Raw genomic sequence first — 18,538 nt, 5'->3', positions numbered from 1 at the left:
TTTCCTTGTTACTGCTTTGCACCAGCTATGTCAGCACAATGTGGCCACTGCAGGGAATACCCCCTCACCACAGGCTGTCACTGTCAGAGGCAGAGCCACTTTTCTGTCCCTCCATAAGCCTTCCACACCAAATGCAAAGATAGAGTTCTGGGGTGCGTTGGGGATGTTCTTGAGTATGTAGCTGGGGCAATCCTGTACTCCAACTCTTCTGTAACTTCTGCAAGGCCCATAGATATGTTCAGCAATGAGTCACCTTAAAGTAGTTGTGAAGGCTGTTCTAAGTAGCACTAGTGGCCAAGCCACACCCCAAAATCAATGTTGCAGGCCTGAATCCCATCCTTTGGTTCATTTCCCTCTAATTAGGGCGGGGCTAGTGTCAGTGTAGTGAAGCCAACACATGGCACTCGAGAATCCATGGGAAATGCTGGCCTCAACCCTGTGGATGTGGGGAATCAGTGTGGAGTGGAAGTCCCTCTGCATAACCCCATCCGAACCAGATCTAAAGCCAGCTCGGGCAAGTGCTTTATGAGTGAGAAATGCCAAGTAAATCACGTTTTATTATTGGATTTACCTTTAATGACATTAACTGTAGTGGTTCTCTCCCTTGTTAGCAGGCTCTTGTCCTGGGCTCTCCAGGTGACTTTGCAAGTGTAGTGTCCACTGTCTGAGACTTCAAGCTTCTCAATTTCAAGAGACACATCCCCTGGCGTGCTATTTGGCACGCTGACCCTACCTCTGTACTGTGACAACAGGATGTGATCGCCAGAGCTATCCCTTCGAAAGATGGTGGAAGGGCTTTGATCTCGTTCCAGGGTCCAAATGACTGTTTGCTGCACAAAGTCCTGGGAAGGCACATAGACACATGGCAAGGTGATGGAACTCTTCCATGTCCCTTCAATGTCATAGGTGCCAGTGAGTTCCAGGATGGCTGTAGAGAGGGAACAGGAGATGAGGGGTAGAAATAAAAGAACAGAGGAGAGAATGTCAGTAAGACCAAACAGTGCTAGAGGCACATCCAGGTGGAGTCCACTAAGCTGCAAGCACAGACAGTTGTTCTTGACAAATACTACGGCTCGATTTCTCTAGTCACACCTAGTGGATAGGGTACTGGCTTAGGATGTGGGAGAACTGGCTTCAGTTCCCTGCTCCACCGTGGAATTCATGTGTGACCTTGGGCAAGCCCTTATTATTTCTGTGACTCAGTTCCCCCTCTGCGAGATGCAGATAACGCCACTTTGCTGTCTCACAGGAGTGTGGTGAGGAAACATACATGAAAAGATTGTGAAGTGCTTTGAGCTCTACTCATGAAGAGGAATTATGGTTATTGCCTCTCGGATCCTGTCATAACTTAATGTGGCTGCTTAGAAAGTTCCCCCCCCCCTTCCTTAAAGTACCCCACAGAGCAGAAAGATGTTCAGAGGCTGATGCACACCAAGGCATGTTGTCCTAATTAGTTCAAACACTAGTTATGCGTTCTCTTAAAACGTCACTGGCCTTTGGTCTGTGAACTGGAACAATGGATCCGAAGTTCCTTGAACTTTGGGGAGGTCCAGATCTGCATCTGATCTTCTTGGTTCATGGCTACCCTTATAAGACAAATCCCAACCAGAGCACTGGATCAGAACTATGGGCAGGTTTGCATTTGGAGCCACAATCCTTATCTCGAAATTCTGTGAAACTAGGCTCACTCTTCCAGTATATCAGAAGGCCGTCCAAATTTCAGCCTCATAAATTATCTGAACTGCTGAATCTCATTAGCAAATGACTTCAGAATTTTCCTCAAAGTCTAGCTTTTACTTTCATCCCCCTAGACCTCTTTTCTGAAAGCCTCCTGTTACTTTTAACTCCGTTTAAAATGGAACTCCAAGTAAGCAACTGAAATAGGAGCTCACATACATCTAAACTTTTACTTTTGCATCAGAAACCAGGACTGGTGCCTTACTTGACATCCTTTGCTAAAACATGGGAATAACTGGGTTTCCACACTCACCTTTCAAAGCAGTTTTCAACATTTTCCCCTTATCCTGTTTTCCAAGTTCGTTGTCATTCAGTGCAGATTTACTGATAAAGTGCTAGCACATTTCATTTGAAACTGCAGCACGATGTAAAATGACAGCTCAGATTCTGATCTCAATTACACAACTGTAAGATATTCTATTTACTTTTATGGAGATCAGAATCTGTTTGGAGGAGAGTTGTGTGTAGAGCCATAGCTAGCACTGTAATTACGACACCCACTAGTACAGGGGTGGGCAAACTATGGCCTGCGAGCTATTTTAAGCCAGCCCGCAGGCTGCACCAGCGGCTCAGCCCCACTCCAGACGGGGCACTTGGGTGGGGCTGCACCACACGGCTCAGCCCTGCTCCGGCCGGGGTGCTGGGTCAAGGGCTGTACCACGCTTGAGGCAAGTGCTGCCTGGAGCCTGCACCTCATAGCCTCTCCCTGCGCCAGCCCTGATCCCCCTCCTGCTCTCCAAACCCCTTGATCCCAGCCCAGAGCACCCTCCTGCACCTCAAACCTCTCATCCCCAACCCCACTCCAGAGCCTGCACCGCCATCCAGAACCTGCACCCCTGCCCCAGCCCTGATCCTCCTCCTGCCCTCCAAACCCCTCGGTCCCAGCCCAGAGCCCCCTCCTACACCCCAAAATCCTCATCCCCAGCCCCACCCCAGAGCCCACACCCCAACCCCAATTTTGTGAGCATTCATGGCTCACCATTCAATTTCTATTCTCCGATGTGGCCCTCAGGCCAAAAAGTTTGCTGACCCCTGCACTAGTATGATTCTGAAAACCTAAATTTAAAAAGAATGAACATATTCCAACCACAACATGAATTCTGAAGAAGCTAAAATGCCAGAGGATAAACTCTCCCAGTACCCTGGACAGTCTTATTTTATTCTTAGTCTGAATACATTAAATCTGACAAATTGCTCAATACTGGGCTGTTTCTTGCATCACATACAAGGAGAATGTAAGTGACTGAACTGGAAATATATAAGCTACATTTTCACTCCAGGGATAAACAAGCTGCTACTTTCTACATGGTTTGAATTTGAAGCGACTGAAAACCAAGCTGGTAGAACAGAAGAGATACTGGTTTTCACAGCCTTTTAAAGGTTTAAGTCTTTTTATCAAGTCCATACTTACGTGAACTTAGATTAACTGTCTCTGAATATGGAAAATGTTTTCATTTACTCACCACTGCAGAAGGTGAAGGAATTCACAAACACCACCAGCAACACTAACTTTTCCATTCTTCACAGAACTGCAGCTACTTCTCTTACCCTGGACCTCCTCTCCTATCATCAGATGCCAAGTCAGCCATACTTCCTTTGAGCACTCACTCACTCAGCTAACATACAGAGTTGCTGCTGCTCTTTTCCTTCCTCTCTTTCCCCACAAAAAAACCACAAGTATGTCTTACTGAAAGTGTTGTAGTGATGGTTCTACAGATAGGATGGATCCTAATGAAGGATGGAGTTAGGAAAAAGGACTCAGTTTTTTTTTTTTTCCATCTTTTTCCATTACATATTACCTTTACTTTGAGTTTGCTTTGCTTGCCATTCATTTGATTGACCAAGTAATTGCTTCCTTTATCTTTTTAATTGGACATTTTTGCCTTCTTTTCATGTTTTGCATTCTTCTCTCAAAGGCCATATTTTTATATCATTATCACACACGTAAGTTCTGTTAAAAAGTACATTATGGTTGCAAAGAGAAGCACTCAATAGTTAGGAAGTGCCAGAATTAAGATAGACTGGGCCAAATCAATTTAGGGCCCTTGTGTATATGCATTAAGGTACAGTATTGAATTATATGAGCACATTTTTTTTTCCACAGGACCCCTGCCTCGTTCAGTGCACAAAATGGCTGGTGAATGAACAGTTGTTTGATTTTGTTTTCTCCTCATTGTTCAATGTGTGGACTTTGGCTGGTTGAGGAGCTTGCTGGATCATTAAAAACTGGGAAAGTTCCAGAAGACCAGGAGAAAGTAAGTGTTGTGCAATTTTTATAAAGGGTAAACCCTGGGTAATCATAGGCCTCTTGGTCCGACATCAATCCCAGCCAAGATAGTGGAGCAACTGATATGGGACTTGGTTAATAAAGAAGTAAAGAATGATAACATAATTAATGCAAATCAATATGGGTTATGGGAAATAGATCCTGCCAAACTAACTTGATAGCTTTTTTATTTATTTATTTATTTTTTTAAAAATGAGATTACAAGTTTGGTTCTTAAATGTAATAATGTTGGCTTAATATATTAGACATCTTCAAGGCATTTGACTTAATACCACATAGCATTTTGTTAAACAAAACCTAGAACAATATAAAATTAACATTGCACACATTAAATGGGTTAAAAACTGGCTAACAGATAAGTCTCAAAATGTAACTGTAAACAGGGACTCATTATCAAGCAGGTTTGTTTCCAATGTGGTTTTCCAGAGATTGGTTCTTGGCCCTGTGCTATTTAGCTTTTTAATCAATGACCTGTAAGGAAACAAAATCACTGATAAAGTTTGCAGACGATACAAAAATTTGGGGAGAGGTAAATAAGTAAGACGACAGGTCACTAATGCACAGCCATCAGGATTGTTTAGTAAACTGGGGGCAAGCAAGCAAGCAAGCAAGCAAGCAAGCAAGCAACATGGGCTTTAATGTGACTAAATATAAATGCATACGTCTAGGAACAAAGATGGTGGCCAGGCTCATGGGATGGAGGGCTAGATCCTGGGAAGCAGAGAATCTGAAAAAGATTTGGGGGCTGTGGTGGGAGGGAAAATAAAAATCAGATGAACAAAAGCTCCCCCATTGTGACTCTGTGCCAAAAAAGACCTAATGTGATCCTTGGATGCATAAGCAGGGGAATCTCAGCTAGAAAAAGAAAGGTTAATTTACCTCTATTTGGTACTGGGGCAACTGTTGCTGGAACCCTGTGCCCACTTTTGGTGTCCACACTTCAAGAAGGATGTTGATAAATTAGAAAGGGTTCAGAGAAGAGCCACAAGAATGATTAAAGTTTTAGGAAACATGGCCTATAGTGAGAGAGTCAAGGAGTTCAATCTACTTAGCATAACAAAGAGAAAGTTAAGGGATGACTTGATCAACAATATATTTGATAATGGGCTCTTCAATCTAGCAGACAAAGGTATAACAAGACCTAATGGCTGGAAATTGAAGCTAAACAGTCATACTGGAAATAAGGTAAATTTTTGAACAGTGAGGGTAATTAACCATTGGAACAATTTTCCAAGGGTCCTGGTGGATTCTCAATCACTGGCATTTAAAACAAATCTAATCTTGATTTTAAAAGTTATAGTCTAGTTCAAAATGAATTATTTTTGGAAAGTTCTGTTGCCTGTATTATGCAGAAGGCCAGACAACATGACCACATGGTCCCTGCTGGCCTTGGAATTTATCAATCAAGTTACTAAGGAGGCACACCTGAACAAGGATCAGCTGATTCCCCTGTAGGGAGCATTTGGTGGCTACAGAGAAGGAGATGATCAAGGAGACCAGAATGGAATATACATGATGGTGGGACAGAGTAGGCTCTGAAAGAGAATCCTGGGACTTGGGAGTAAGACTACAGGCAAACAAAGACTGGAAGTTAAAATGGAAGGACTTGAGAACTTTAGTTTGAATATTTGTTAATTGAATAAACCAGCACCTGAGAAGGGCTGTCAATGGACAAAAGGATTTATGAGTTATTGAAGAAGCCCCTTGACGGGAGAAACTGAGGCAGGGAGATGCTTACACAGTGCCCTGAGGCCAGGAGGGGGCACACAGGAGGCAACCATCTGATGGCAGTGCTCTTCTTAGTGCCAGTGCTGAGTAGCATACAGCCATATGGTCTCAGATCCTCGGCCAAAGGGAATCATCTTCCCTTGATCTAGAAGGCTGTGAGCAGTCATTCAGATACCACAGACCAAGTGCCAACCATGTGAAATCACAATCCAGGAGAAGTGACCAATATCACAGCTGTGGCCAGGATTTCTCCCCCAGCCTCCCATTTACTATAATTTTAAAACTTGAATTTGGGGCTCAAAGTACCGAGACTGACGTTCTCCATGTCCCCCCAACACTGTACCTCAGTCACCATTATCCCTAAGGAACACAGGGAAGTTCAGTCCCCAGGACCCTACAATCCTTATCCTTGCAGCTGAGTCAGAGGGCTCAATAAGTGTCCATTACACCTATTGTTTTTGTGATTCAGGCACCACTTTGGCTCTGGAATGGGGCTGAAACCCTCCCATTTGTTTCACACAGGCCAACAAAAGGGGGGTAACGAATCAGGAGAAGGTTGTTGTCAAACAATCTGCATGCAGAAGAAAGGGCAAGTTATACAGCAAAACATTCACACTAAATCTCCCTACTGCCTCCCATCACAGCTGACTTCTAGAACAGACTAAAGAGCGGCCATGAAACCCCCAGTTTTAGTCTAGATTTTGGCTGTTGCATCAAGAAACTGATGGCACTAGCCATAACACTAACAACTATCACAGTCTCCCCCACATTTAGCAAACAGTGACGCAGAAAATCATAAAACCATGGCCTTCATTCCCGTTAGTGAAATAAAAACCTAATGCAAATCAGCTTGATTTTGGCCATGGTTTCAAGGCCCTTTGGGCTGCTTCACGCAGCAGTGACATATCAACATTCCTCCTAAAAATCAGCTTTCCTGGCTGAGAACCTCCAGGAGACCGACATGAGTTTTCCATCTTTCATTATCTGAGTCAACCTCCAGTAACACAGCTGGAGCTTCTTTAAACAAACCGATGACATTATTCTCACAATGCATCCTGCTGTAGATCACAACTTGGGATAGAAGAACCTGTTTTATAGGGTTAGGGAATGGTTTCCCAGGTCTGGGCATCTCTGACATTTTGAGAAGTGTCTTGGCATCTCTACTTTCAATCTGAACAGCTTCTAGAGCTGGGCAGAAGGGACACTAGCATGAAATGTTCAAAACGAAGGAAGGAAAGGTGAAGAGAAGCCATCTCCCCGAATTAATTTATCTCATAGTAGCCTGTTATGAGAGATCACTCCATATTGGGAAGCTACCTTACTAGTTGATGTATAAGCTTATGTATAGGGCAATGTCTGGGAACCTATAGAACTACTTTAAGGAGTGCTTAATGAGAGAAGACTGTACATGTGGAGGAAGGAACATAGCCTGAATATTTCACCTGTCTCCACTTTCTCTCTTTGTAGGTATGAACACTGAACATGGTGTCAGAAGAGAATTGGCCCCTCCAGGTTCATTCATTCAGAAACTAAGTATATCAAAAACTCAAAAAGAAAAAAGGATAATTATGGCAGCAAGCAAGGATTCTTATCCATGAGCAGACAGAGAAGACAGACAATGCATTTTGCAATTGGACATTCTTTAGATCAGTGCTACTCAAAGTGGTGGTCCATGGACTGGTGCCGGTCCGTGAGCCATCGGCTGCCGGTCTGCGTGCACATTGGGAAAAAAAATTGCCGGACCCCACATCAGATAGCTTGAGAAGCAGTGGTCTAGATCCTTTAGATCACAAAGGGAAAACTATAAAATTGCAACAAACTGGCTAAAAAGGAAAACAAAATAAGAACAGCCTCGCTATTAACTGTGGGAGACAAGGCCACCACATGCTCCAAATACTTCCGGACATGTCAGTAGCAGACCCACGTAAAATACTAGAAGTGCTCCAAACGACATGAAAGATTTCTCTTCAACAAGTGTAATCATGAATCTGAACAAACAGATCAATAGTCATTTTCACAGCTTGGCAATCTGACTCACACAATTGTCAAAACTTAAAGAGATAATTACTAATGGGACAAAAAAGACAAAGGAGCTTGAAAGAGAATGCTCAGAAAGCCCACACTAACTCTACCAAGAGCGAGGGACATGTGCAAAGCTAGTGTTCAAGCTCATATTCAAATGCAGAGCATAAGTGGAGCAGACAGAGATTAGTTTACCAAGTAGCCAAGGGAAAGAATAAAAACTACAAGGAAAAATACGCCAACATATGTGCAAAAGCAAATGTACAAATCACAAAGCAGAAGAGAGAAAAAATGCTAAGGAAGACCTGGGGGTACTGTAGAGAAAAACATGTTAATGGAAAATGCCAAGCATCTGGGGTCTTGACAAAATTATGGAATAAGAAATTATGCCAAGGCTTGCAGAAAAAAACAAAACAAAAAAGTAGTATACCAGATCAAGGAAGCAAGCAGTGACTCAGAGGAGGGGAGTCTGCACATGACTAATATATTGCGAAAGAGCAAAATTAAATGATTTGTGAAGCTCAGACTAGCAGCAGATGCAAAGAGAAGGCAGCAGCATACATGCAGGAAACTGAATGTCAAATAGATGTGGAGGCATCGGTGAATGTGCTAGGCTAAAAAGATTGGTATTATGCAAGAGAAGAAAGTGAAATTTCAACCAAGTGAAGCCAAATTAAAATTAGGCAAGGCGTGATCATAATACACTAGGACAGTGAAAATTACGTGCAGAATACCCAGGAAAAGCAAATCAGGCAGAAATTTCTGGTAGCACAAACATAGAAACAGGTTTCAGAGTAGCAGCCGTGTTAGTCTGTATTCGCAAAAAGAAAAGGAGTACTTGTGGCACCTTAGAAACTAACAAATTTATTAGAGCATAAGCTTTCGTGCATCCGATGAAGTGAGCTGTAGCTCACGAAAGTTTATGCTCTAATAAATTTGTTAGTCTCTAAGGAAACATAGAAACCACTGCTTTGAGCTAGAACAATTGAAGGCTGAAACCTGGGACAAACCATTCATACAACAGACACAAGCAAAAACATACCCAGAGCAGACAATGAACCATGGCAGCCCTGCAGCAAAGCTCCCAAAAGATTATCAAGCTGGTTTTGAAGGACTGGGATGTCATAAAGGCATGTCACACCCAGAAACAAAACAATTCAGCCACTATCAGCCTCACACAGTACAGTTTAAGAAAAAAGAATAGAAGCAACAAAACAAAAAAACAAGTCATAAAGCCCTCAAGTTAGATAAACAGCATGACAGCCATTGTGAAGCCCTGCAAGCTGCACATTTGTACAGATCCAAATAGTTTAAACAAAGCACTAAGAGCAGCTCACTACAAAATGCTTACAATTGAAGAAGTGTTACTTGACATTGTAAAGCTCAAAATAGCCTTAGTATTTGCCAAAGACTGATACTGGCAAGTGCTATTTGGTAAGGAAAGCAGCTACCTCACCACATTTTGGACATCAGCGGGAAGATACAGAGGGCTGAGAATGCTGTTTGGGATCAAAACCTGTAGTGAAGGACAACCTATGCTGCCAGCAAGCCACACTAACAAGACTTGCAGGGATAAGCGTCGCTCACAGTTGAGGACATTCTAGTATGCAGATGCAGACACAGCATTGCAGAAACTATGGCCGGTAAGGATCTCAACCTCGTCTCTCTGCTAGAAAGAGCCAAGAAAGTAAATCTGAAAGTGAATTAAAAACAAGTTGTGATTGTGGTTCTCTGCAGTGTGATACAGGAGACCCTGGCTGACCTCCCGAGTGCAAACCACAGAGGCAAGTATTGGACGTGGTTACCTTAAAATAATGCAGCCATCACGCACAAAGAACTGGTGCCCAACTCTCCCATCCTGGCATGCTGTGATGTGAACAAAGAGGAATCCCCATAACGTGATGACAGTGAAAAAGGGGTTGGTGCATGTCTCCTACAGAAGCTTTCACATCAAGATCACAATCACCAACGGGGGGAGGAGGGGGAAGAAGAGGGAGAAAAGATACACCCAAATTGAAAAGGAACACCTTGCTAGAGCTTCAGAATGAAGTCTATTATTGGAACAGAACATTTCTATTCTTTTCAAAAAGAACTTTTCATTTTGAAATTTTTTTTAATAAAGAGGTTTTGATTTTCTCTCAACAGAATGTTCTGATCAACTGAAAATTCCACTTCACAGACAAATTTCACTCTCCCTACATTCAGATATAGAACAAAATAGAACTTTCAAATCCGAACATTTTTAATTGAACAGAAAGTCCAGGTACCCAACGGCTCTAATACTGTGTGTGCTGGGTAGAGTGGCAGCTACATTAACAAGACAGCAGTTATTTGTCATCACATTGTACTACATTCAGTGCATCAATGTTGTCACTCCTTGTTACTAGGAAATAAGCCACATTAATAAGATAGGTGTCAAAACAGAAGGAAATACCCATGTAACTAGCTGCGCCAGCATTTCATTTCTACCTTTTCTCCTGCAGTGTCCCTTAATTTAGTACAGAGATCTTAACTTTTAAGAAAATCCAGAGAAATACAAGTGAAGGGAGCTGGATGGTTAAGGAGACTGTAAACAAGGAAAGTGCTGCTTAAAGGAGGGGGTAGGGCAACAGCCTCTCGTAATCTACCAGATGGAGTCTTTCAACTTTGGGTCAGAGGCAAAATGGGAACTGAAATCTGGGGAAGCTTGCTGTACCACTACAGTTGTATGACATCACTTCTGCCTATTCTTCAGGGCTGCCACACTAGGCCCCACTGTCCCTTGCATGGGAGGATCCTTCTGTTCTGGTGCTCTCTGCCCACCAATTCCAGTTATTAAGAACATAAGAATGGCCATACTGGGTCAGACCAAAGGTTCATCTATCCCGATATCCTGTCTAACAGTGGCCAATGCCAGCTGCCACAGAGGGAATGAACAGAACTGGTAATCAAGTGATCCATTCCCTGTCACCCATTTCCAGCTTCTGGTAAACAGGCTAGGGATACCATCCCTGCCCAACCTGGCTAATAGCCATTGATGGACCTATCCTCCATGAATTTATGTAGTTCTTTTTTGAACTCTGTTATAGTCTTGGCCTTCACAACATCCTCTGGCAAGGAGTTCCACAGGTTGACGGTGTGTTGTATGAAAGAATACTTCCTTTTGTTTTAAACCTGCTGCCTATTAATTTCATTTGATGATCCCAAGTACATGCGTTATGAGTAAACATCACTTCCTTATGTACTTTCTCCACACCAGTCATGATTTTATAGACATCTCTCATATCCCCCCTTCCTCATCTCTTTTCCAAGCTGAAAAGTCCCAGTCTTATTAATCTCTCCTCATACAGAAGCCATTCCATACCCCTAATGGTTTTTGTTGTCCCTTTCTGAACCTTTTCCAATTCCAATAGATCTTTTTTGAGATGGGGCAACCACATCTGCACGCAGTATTCAAGATTTGGGCATACCATGGATTTAAATAGTGGCAATATGACATTTTCTGTCTTATGATCTATCCCTTTCTTAATGATTCCCAACATTTTTTTTTTTTTAATTGCTTTTGCACACTGAATGGATGTTTTCAGAGAATGACTCCGAGATCTTTCTTGAGCGGTATCAGCTAATTTAGCTCTACATATAAAATGATGGGGTCTGGTATTGTTTTCCAATGCACATTACTTTGCATTTATCAACATTGAATTTCATCTGTCAGTTTGTTGCCCAGTCACCCAGTTTTGTGAGATCCTGTTGTAGCTCTTTGCAGTCTGCCTGGGACGTCACTATTTTGAGTAGTTTTGTATCATCTGAAAATTTTGCCTCCTCAGTTTACCCCTTTTTCCAGATCATTTATGAATATGTTAAACAGTACTGGTGCCAGTACAGATCCCTGGGGACACCACTATTTAGCTCTCTCTATTCCGAGAGCTGACCATTTATTCCTACCCTTTGTTTCCTATCTTTTAACCAGTTACCAATCCATGAGAGGACCCTCCCTTTTATCCCATGACAGCTTACTTTGCTTAAGAACCTTTGGTGAGGGACCTTGTGAAAGGCTTTCTGAAAATCTAAGTACACTATATCCCCTTGTCCACATGCTTGTTGACCTCCTCAAAGAATTCTAGTAGACTGGTGAGGCAGGATTTCCCTTAACAAAAACCCATGTTAACTCTTCCCAAATAAGTTATGTGTCTGACACTTTTGTTCTCTACTACAGTTTCAATCAGTTTGCCTGGTACTGAAGTCACACTTACTGGCCTGTAATTGCCGGGATCACCTCTGGAGCCCTTTTAAAAACTTGGCATCACATTAGCTATCCTCCAGTCATTTGGTACAGAAGCTGATTTAAATGATAGGTTACAGATTACAGTTAGTAGTCCTGCAATTTCACATTTGAGTTCCTTCAGAACTCTTGGGTGAATACCATCTGGTCCTGGTGACTTATTGCTGTTTAGTTTATCAATTTGTTCCAAAATCTCCTCTAATGATACCTTGATCTGGGACAGTTCCTCAGATTTGTCACCTAAAAAGAATGGCTCAGGTTTGGGAATCTCCCTCACATCCTCAGCCATGAAGACGAATGCAAAGAATTCATTTAGTTTCTCCACAATGGCCTTATTGTCCTTGAGTGCTCCTTTAGCATCTCAACTGTCCAGTGGGCTCACTGGTTGTTTAGTGAGCTTCCTGCTTCTGATGGGTTTAAAAATAAATTTGCTATTACTTTTTGAGTCTTGGGCTAACTGTTCAAGTTCTTTTTTGGCCTTCCTAATTATATTTTTACACTTCATTTGCCAGAGTATATGCTCCTATTTTCCTCACTAGGATTTAACTTCCACTTTTAAAAAAGGATGCCATTTTGTGTCTCACTGCTTCTTTTACTTTGTTGTTTAGCCACAGTGGCTCTTTTGTGGTTCTCTTTTTTTAATTTGGGGTATACATACAAGTTGAGCCTCTATTATGGTGTCTTTAAAGTTTCCATGCAGCTTGCAGGGATTTTACTTTTGGTGCTGTACCCTTTAATTTGTTTAACTATCCTCCTCATTTTTGTGTAGTTCCCCTTTCTGAAATTAAATGTTACAGTGTTGGGCCGCTGTAGTGTTTTCCCCACCACAGGAATATTAAATTTAATTACATTATGGTCCCTATTACCAAGCAGTTCAGCTATAATAAACCTCTTGGACCTGATCCTGTGCGCCACTTAAACAGTCCGTAAACAGGCTAGCTCCTTTGCACACCTTTTCAGAGTACTTGTGTAGGATCATTTGCTCATTGCCGCCTCCCCCCCCCCCCAATTCTCTTTCGTTCTACCTTTGAGCTCACTCCCCATTGTCATTTGTCCCACATACTTCATCTCCATGTCTTTGTGGCCCTTGATCTTTCCGTGATGGAGCTCTTTCAGAGGTCAAATGGACAGGCTTCCTTCTTAACATACTTTTTGGGGGGGGCAGGGGGGGGGGAAGAGAAAGGAGAAGGGAAGTAGGTTAAACAAAAGGTTAGGATCTTACCCCAAAGTGACTCCAGAAACAGAGTCCTTGAGTAGAACTGCAAAGACAGGAGGATGCAACAGCCCCCTGTAAGCTTTCAACACTTCAGAATTACTTGACAATGCATTGCCCTCTGGACAACCCTCCCGTGTAGTTGTTTTGCAATATCATTACAATGTGCTAGTTTGTCGCTTACACCACCACATACAGAAACAAATACTCAATGTTAACCCTCATTACTTAAAATCAGAATGCTAATGTCCTGCATCTGCTGGAAGTTGATAGGACTCACTTCATTTTTGCAGTTTCCATAATAAAATAAATTTTCCCTAATCACGTGCAAAACATCTCAACACACAAGCTCTAATCCTGGCTGCTCCCACACCAGACCAACTCTGCTGCAATTCTTTTTTCCTCCCAAGAACATACTTTTACATGCGAAGTAACAAAAGGCATGACAAACTTGGTACTGATTCTACAATCCCAGAATTGAATTACTTCAGCTCATGTTCCTCCCTTGCTACCCATCCTCCCCACACCCAGTATATGCTGGTGCCAAGAAGCTTGCACACGCTCACACATTTCCAAGACCTCATCACCAACAAAAAGGCTGTCAGCATTTTCCGTTTCCATTTTTAAACTTAGGTTTTTTGGCTCAAGCTTTCTAAGCACAGTCTCAAGAAAATAAAAATGTGGAGAACAACAAAAAAATAACTTGATCTAAACCCTGATTGAATAAATGCTGGCACTGCTAATGCAAGGTACATTCACGATGGGAGATCTCAAGAGATATCAGTATGGGAAGTGAAGATGTTCAAATCAAAATGATAAAAGAACATTGACATTTCCTGAACTGTGTGGTTTGAAATTGCACTAGAAAGGTCTGGTCTGTACTATTTTGCTACTTCTGGCCAAATCTAGGGATTGCAAAAATGTGAAAACTGAACTAAAACCAAAAACCAACCAACCAAGCTTTTTCAAACCCAAGAAAGAGTTTAATGGGCCAAAACCTTTCTAAAAAGAGCTTGGGATACTGCACACCTAACAACCAGCAGTTAAAGAGATACAAACATGAAACATCACCTAGGTAGAGGACAGTTCAAAATGTTGGTTTAGGCCAGTCCTTTTGTAAGTTACACAACCTTTAGAAACAGCCACTTCTTCATTTAACTCAAGACTCTGAGAACAGGAGCTACAAACCAGGTTCCGACAGGCCAGAGTTGCAAATTACTCTATCTAAACAATGTATCTGGTGTCATTAGCCACTATCCAAATAAATGTGGAACAGTTGTGTTTAGGCCTATCAAACAGCTCGGGTTCTTGATCAGGCAAACACTTAAGATTCAGGATATTATAGAATGTTGGGAATGAAAGTTAGTTACAAACTTAACACAAAGTAAAGTTATTTCACAGTAACTGCCATTCCTTCTAATGGAATTATATCATATTATCGAATTGGTTCTTTGTCTCTGGCTAGCTCCCAGCTGTTTTGCTGGTTCAGGATATTGTCCGTTTAAAGCCTATGAGCCACATCCAGCCTGAGCACAAGCAGGTTAAAAGTTTGCTATCAATGGAGAAGCATTAGGTTATACCAGTGGCTAAATGTGGCTCTCTACATCATAGCCGATCACAGACAGTGGCCAGCAGGAGAGTACAGGATGGTTGTTTCAGGACTCAGGAGAAAAATATTTTTTGACACCACCCTTGTTTCTTAATATCCAACATGGGAACTGTTTTAAAAGGTTCTGAATACGTTATTTTTATAGGAGAAAATACAGTCTTGCAATTATAACCCTTAGGAAGAGATTTGGGAATAGAGGACATCGGCCAAGGACAAAGTTCTGCCAAAGATGTGCAGATTTCTCAGTACACCATGCCTCAGATATAGCTGAAAGCAGAATCAGGCCCAATGTAGGAGTGCAGTTGCACGAACAGAGAGATATCTTGGATGGAAGAGAGCAATGTACAGGAATTTTTTTTAAATTAGTGAAAATCACCATGTGGCTCTTTCAGTTTTGCCCCAAGTGAGCCAAGGCAGAGCTCAAAGTTTTGTAACAGGTGCAGGAAAATGTCAAACTGTGCTCTTTGCTCAGGCAAGGTCAATTTCTGGACTTTGTTACCTTCTGGACTTCTCAGATCCCCAGCTATTGAGGACAAGTGACCCATGCGTGTGTTATGTGCAAGTTACGCCAGAGGAGCTGGCATGCATTGTGCACAAGAAATCAGTTAACTAGCCGAACACTTAAGAACTCTGGTCAAAGGATGGTTGTTAGATTAAAAATATTCCATGTTAAAAATACCGTTTTCCATAAGAAAATAATCTTGCCTATATTAATACCTAGGGGCAAATCTAAGATTAGAAAAAAGTGACATAGGCAAATGCAAACAATTGTAGCAGCAGACAAAACAAAATATATTCCATCTTTTCAAATGTTAAAAAAAAATCTAGATCCAACAAGAGAGACAAGCCACCTAATGAAAGAAACTCTCAGAACAAGTCCCATGTTGGAGTATTCAATAGGATGCGACAGGACAGCTAAAAAAAAATACAGCCCGACTTTACAATAGGATACAGATTTCCCTTTTGCAATATAAATTTTTTTTTTACATATTACAGTGCAATATATTTGTGACATTTGCTCCTCTTCCAAGGGCCTTCAGTGCTGTGCAGTTCTTGTTTGACATTGCTTTCAGCTTCTTGCATGAACTGCTCTTGCATTTTTGAAGAGTCCTTTTATTTCTTTCCATATTAGGCCCGGGGGGAGGGGGGGGTGGGAAGAGAAACTTCTCACTGAGCTTTGTACCATCTCTATATTTTACACCAGGAAGCTGACCTTACGAAGATTTTGTGCAAGTTCTCAAGCCGTTTCTATCTCAGAGGCCTCTTCTATAAAGTTAGCAACAGGACTGAGAAGCAGGAGGGGAAATAATTTATACTCTCCATTTCCGTCTTCCGAGAGCAGAGGCTGATCATACAGTTCCGATGCATCGAGGGATTCAGCCTGGTTTGCTGGAGCTGCCAGTGGTGAAGCTGCTTCGTTTCTTGAGGGAAAAGAGAGAGCGGGTTTCTCCTCCAGTGAGGACAGGAGAAGATCTTTAGGATCCTCCGTCTTCCCTGCACCTTCAACAGAAGGCAGTTCTTCGAATAACGAAAGCAGAGGATTGCCCCTGTATTGTATCAGCTGCATGTCTGTAAAGAAACAGACATTCTAAACTCAGATTCATGACAGGTGTGAGAGCAAGGAGGTCTTATTCAAAAAGGGAAATTGGGCAGGGGGGAAAGAATTGCTTCAAAAATTCCTTCACTTCAGATATCAGAGGTAAACTACCTTTGGCCAGCTATGGGCCAGAAACAAAGGATCTTAAGGACTGCACTTAAAAGCTCGTATGAAATGGAGCAGACTTGGTTGCCTTCATCTTTAGGCTGGAGACAATTTGTGGATGCTACAAAAATCACATCACAAATGCATGCAATTAACTTTTTCCAAAGTGGCCTGCCCTGACCACTGTAATGCTATACAAATGGCATGCACCAGCCTCTCAACAACTTCTCTCTCCTCACTCTGCTCCTGTTAAAAGTTCCCCTGTCACTCCAAACATTATTCTCTCCCTCAAATCCCCTCCGTGGCTTTGTGTCTTCACACTTCAGCCTTTCCTTATCACACAGTGCCTTGAAGGCATTATTGAATCTTTCCTGTATTTCCTCCTAGTCTGCTTCTAGAGCCATACACTTGGCAGTGTCTTTACAACTGCTCCAATCTCATTCATCTGCCACTCCCCAGCTTGAACCTTTTGCCATGCTGCATCATCTGTCTGGAGCAACCTCTCATGTCTCAACATGCCTCCTTTCATGAAGCCTTCCCTTGCTGTTGCCTCAACCACCTTGTGTTTGAGGCTCCCTTGCGTTTCATATTCATGCCTGAAGTAGAGCACAAACTCATCGGAGCTGGGACCTCATACATTACATGAAGCTGTATGTATACTTACCACGCTCCATAAATAAAGCGGACAGAGCATTCTGGGCGCTGCAGTCTATGTGGGCCACACTGCCACAGTAAAGGGGGTGCAGCTGTGAACCCTAATTTGAAGCTCTCTGAATTCCACTTGCTCCCATGACCGCAATCAGATTTAAAAATGCAAAGTCTCCTTGGTAACATTAACACATGGCCAAGGGAGACCAGGAAAAATTAAATCCAACAGCTAAGATGATGGTGCTATATTAAATCCTTCAGCTCCCATTAAAGCCAATGGAAAGTCAGGGTCAAACAGGAATTGGACTGGGCTCTCAACTATGGAAGTGAGGTCATACCAACACCGTTTGGGAAAGCTAAATTCAAACCCCAGTGATGTATTTTTAGGGTGGTCTAAAGACTGGGACAATTCCCAGTTTTCCCTGCTGCCCACCTTTGTTTCCTGTTTTCCGCTCACTTGTTCCTAGCTCTTCAACGCTGTCCGTCAAGCCCTCAATCTAGAGGGAAAGTGAAAACAAAATAAAGGCAGCACATTTAGCTATAGAGAATTTTTAAACTCAATTATTGGGACTTCCAGCTTTCTGTTGTTAAGTTACAGAGTCTTAGGGTGGGGGTAGTCATTAACCAAAATCTCCACCAAAAAAAGGCCAAAATGGCATGCATGCACTCTATCACCCTCCCCTCCCTCCTTTCTATTACTAAACTGCACAGCCCTGACTTTAAGGACTGTTGCTGCTTCTGAGGGTAAAAGCTGGCAGGGCAGCAAATAGGAGCTTTCAGATATGCTTCTTTTAATTCAGGTAATTAATATTCTCTGTACAGGTTTGCTGCAGTTTTTAGCAGATGTTTCCCAGTAAATATTGATCTCAACCAAAAGCTCTGCTAGTTCTTTTATTCCAGCAGGGAATAAAAACTGTTTCAATGCTTACAAATTAAAATCACACCTGATGAAAGCTGCCAGCATTTTACTCTGATTAACGTGATCCAAAGCAGGCTGACAGAGAAGCGTATTTAACTAAAGTATATTATTTCAAGATTTGCAAAATCAGAAGCCATATTTTCACCAGTTTTCTGTTTCAAGAGAGGAATTTAAGAACTGGATTAAAGAACAGCTATTAGCACTGAATTCTGTCGTCTCATGTCTCCCTTTAAGAAGCTGCTATGGAGGGGTGTTTGAGAGAAGTGTATTTTACTCAAGTTTTTACATCACTATGAAGAACTGGTGTCAATTCTTAATGAAGACAAATATTCATCAATGCCCCGTTTACAGAGTTGAGTGAATAATTCATGAATATATGAACTGAAAGTATTTCTGACTAGGTTTCCCCCTC

At 42.1% G+C, this 18,538-nt stretch overlaps 1 protein-coding gene and 1 long non-coding RNA gene across 5 annotated transcripts in view; one reads left to right on the top strand and one right to left on the bottom strand.

Moving 5' to 3' along the window:
- LOC119860977 (heat shock factor protein 3-like) overlaps window positions 1-18,538 on the bottom strand; it is a 50,536-nt gene that overhangs the window by 8,682 nt on the left and 23,316 nt on the right. For 3 of the 4 annotated variants that reach the window (XM_038415246.2, XM_038415247.2, XM_043493076.1), the window contains exons 12-13: window positions 17,641-17,704; window positions 572-928 (exon numbers count right to left, since the gene is read on the bottom strand). In XM_038415246.2, coding sequence (XP_038271174.2) covers window positions 572-928; window positions 17,641-17,704 — 421 coding nt within the window. The remainder of the gene's footprint in view (window positions 1-571; window positions 929-17,640; window positions 17,705-18,538) is intronic. The other variant, XM_038415248.2, reaches the window with a different exon arrangement.
- Window positions 7,781-8,965, top strand: LOC122455953. The gene is made up of 2 exons (XR_006274495.1): window positions 7,781-8,560; window positions 8,735-8,965. It is a non-coding gene; the product is annotated as an uncharacterized LOC122455953 (long non-coding RNA).

The sequence above is a fragment of the Dermochelys coriacea genome, chromosome 9, assembly GCF_009764565.3.
Source record: "Dermochelys coriacea isolate rDerCor1 chromosome 9, rDerCor1.pri.v4, whole genome shotgun sequence".
Classification (NCBI taxonomy): Eukaryota; Metazoa; Chordata; order Testudines; family Dermochelyidae; genus Dermochelys; species Dermochelys coriacea.
The sequence above is the reverse complement of the archived record's forward strand: the minus strand, read 5'-3'. Positions and strand labels throughout refer to the sequence as shown.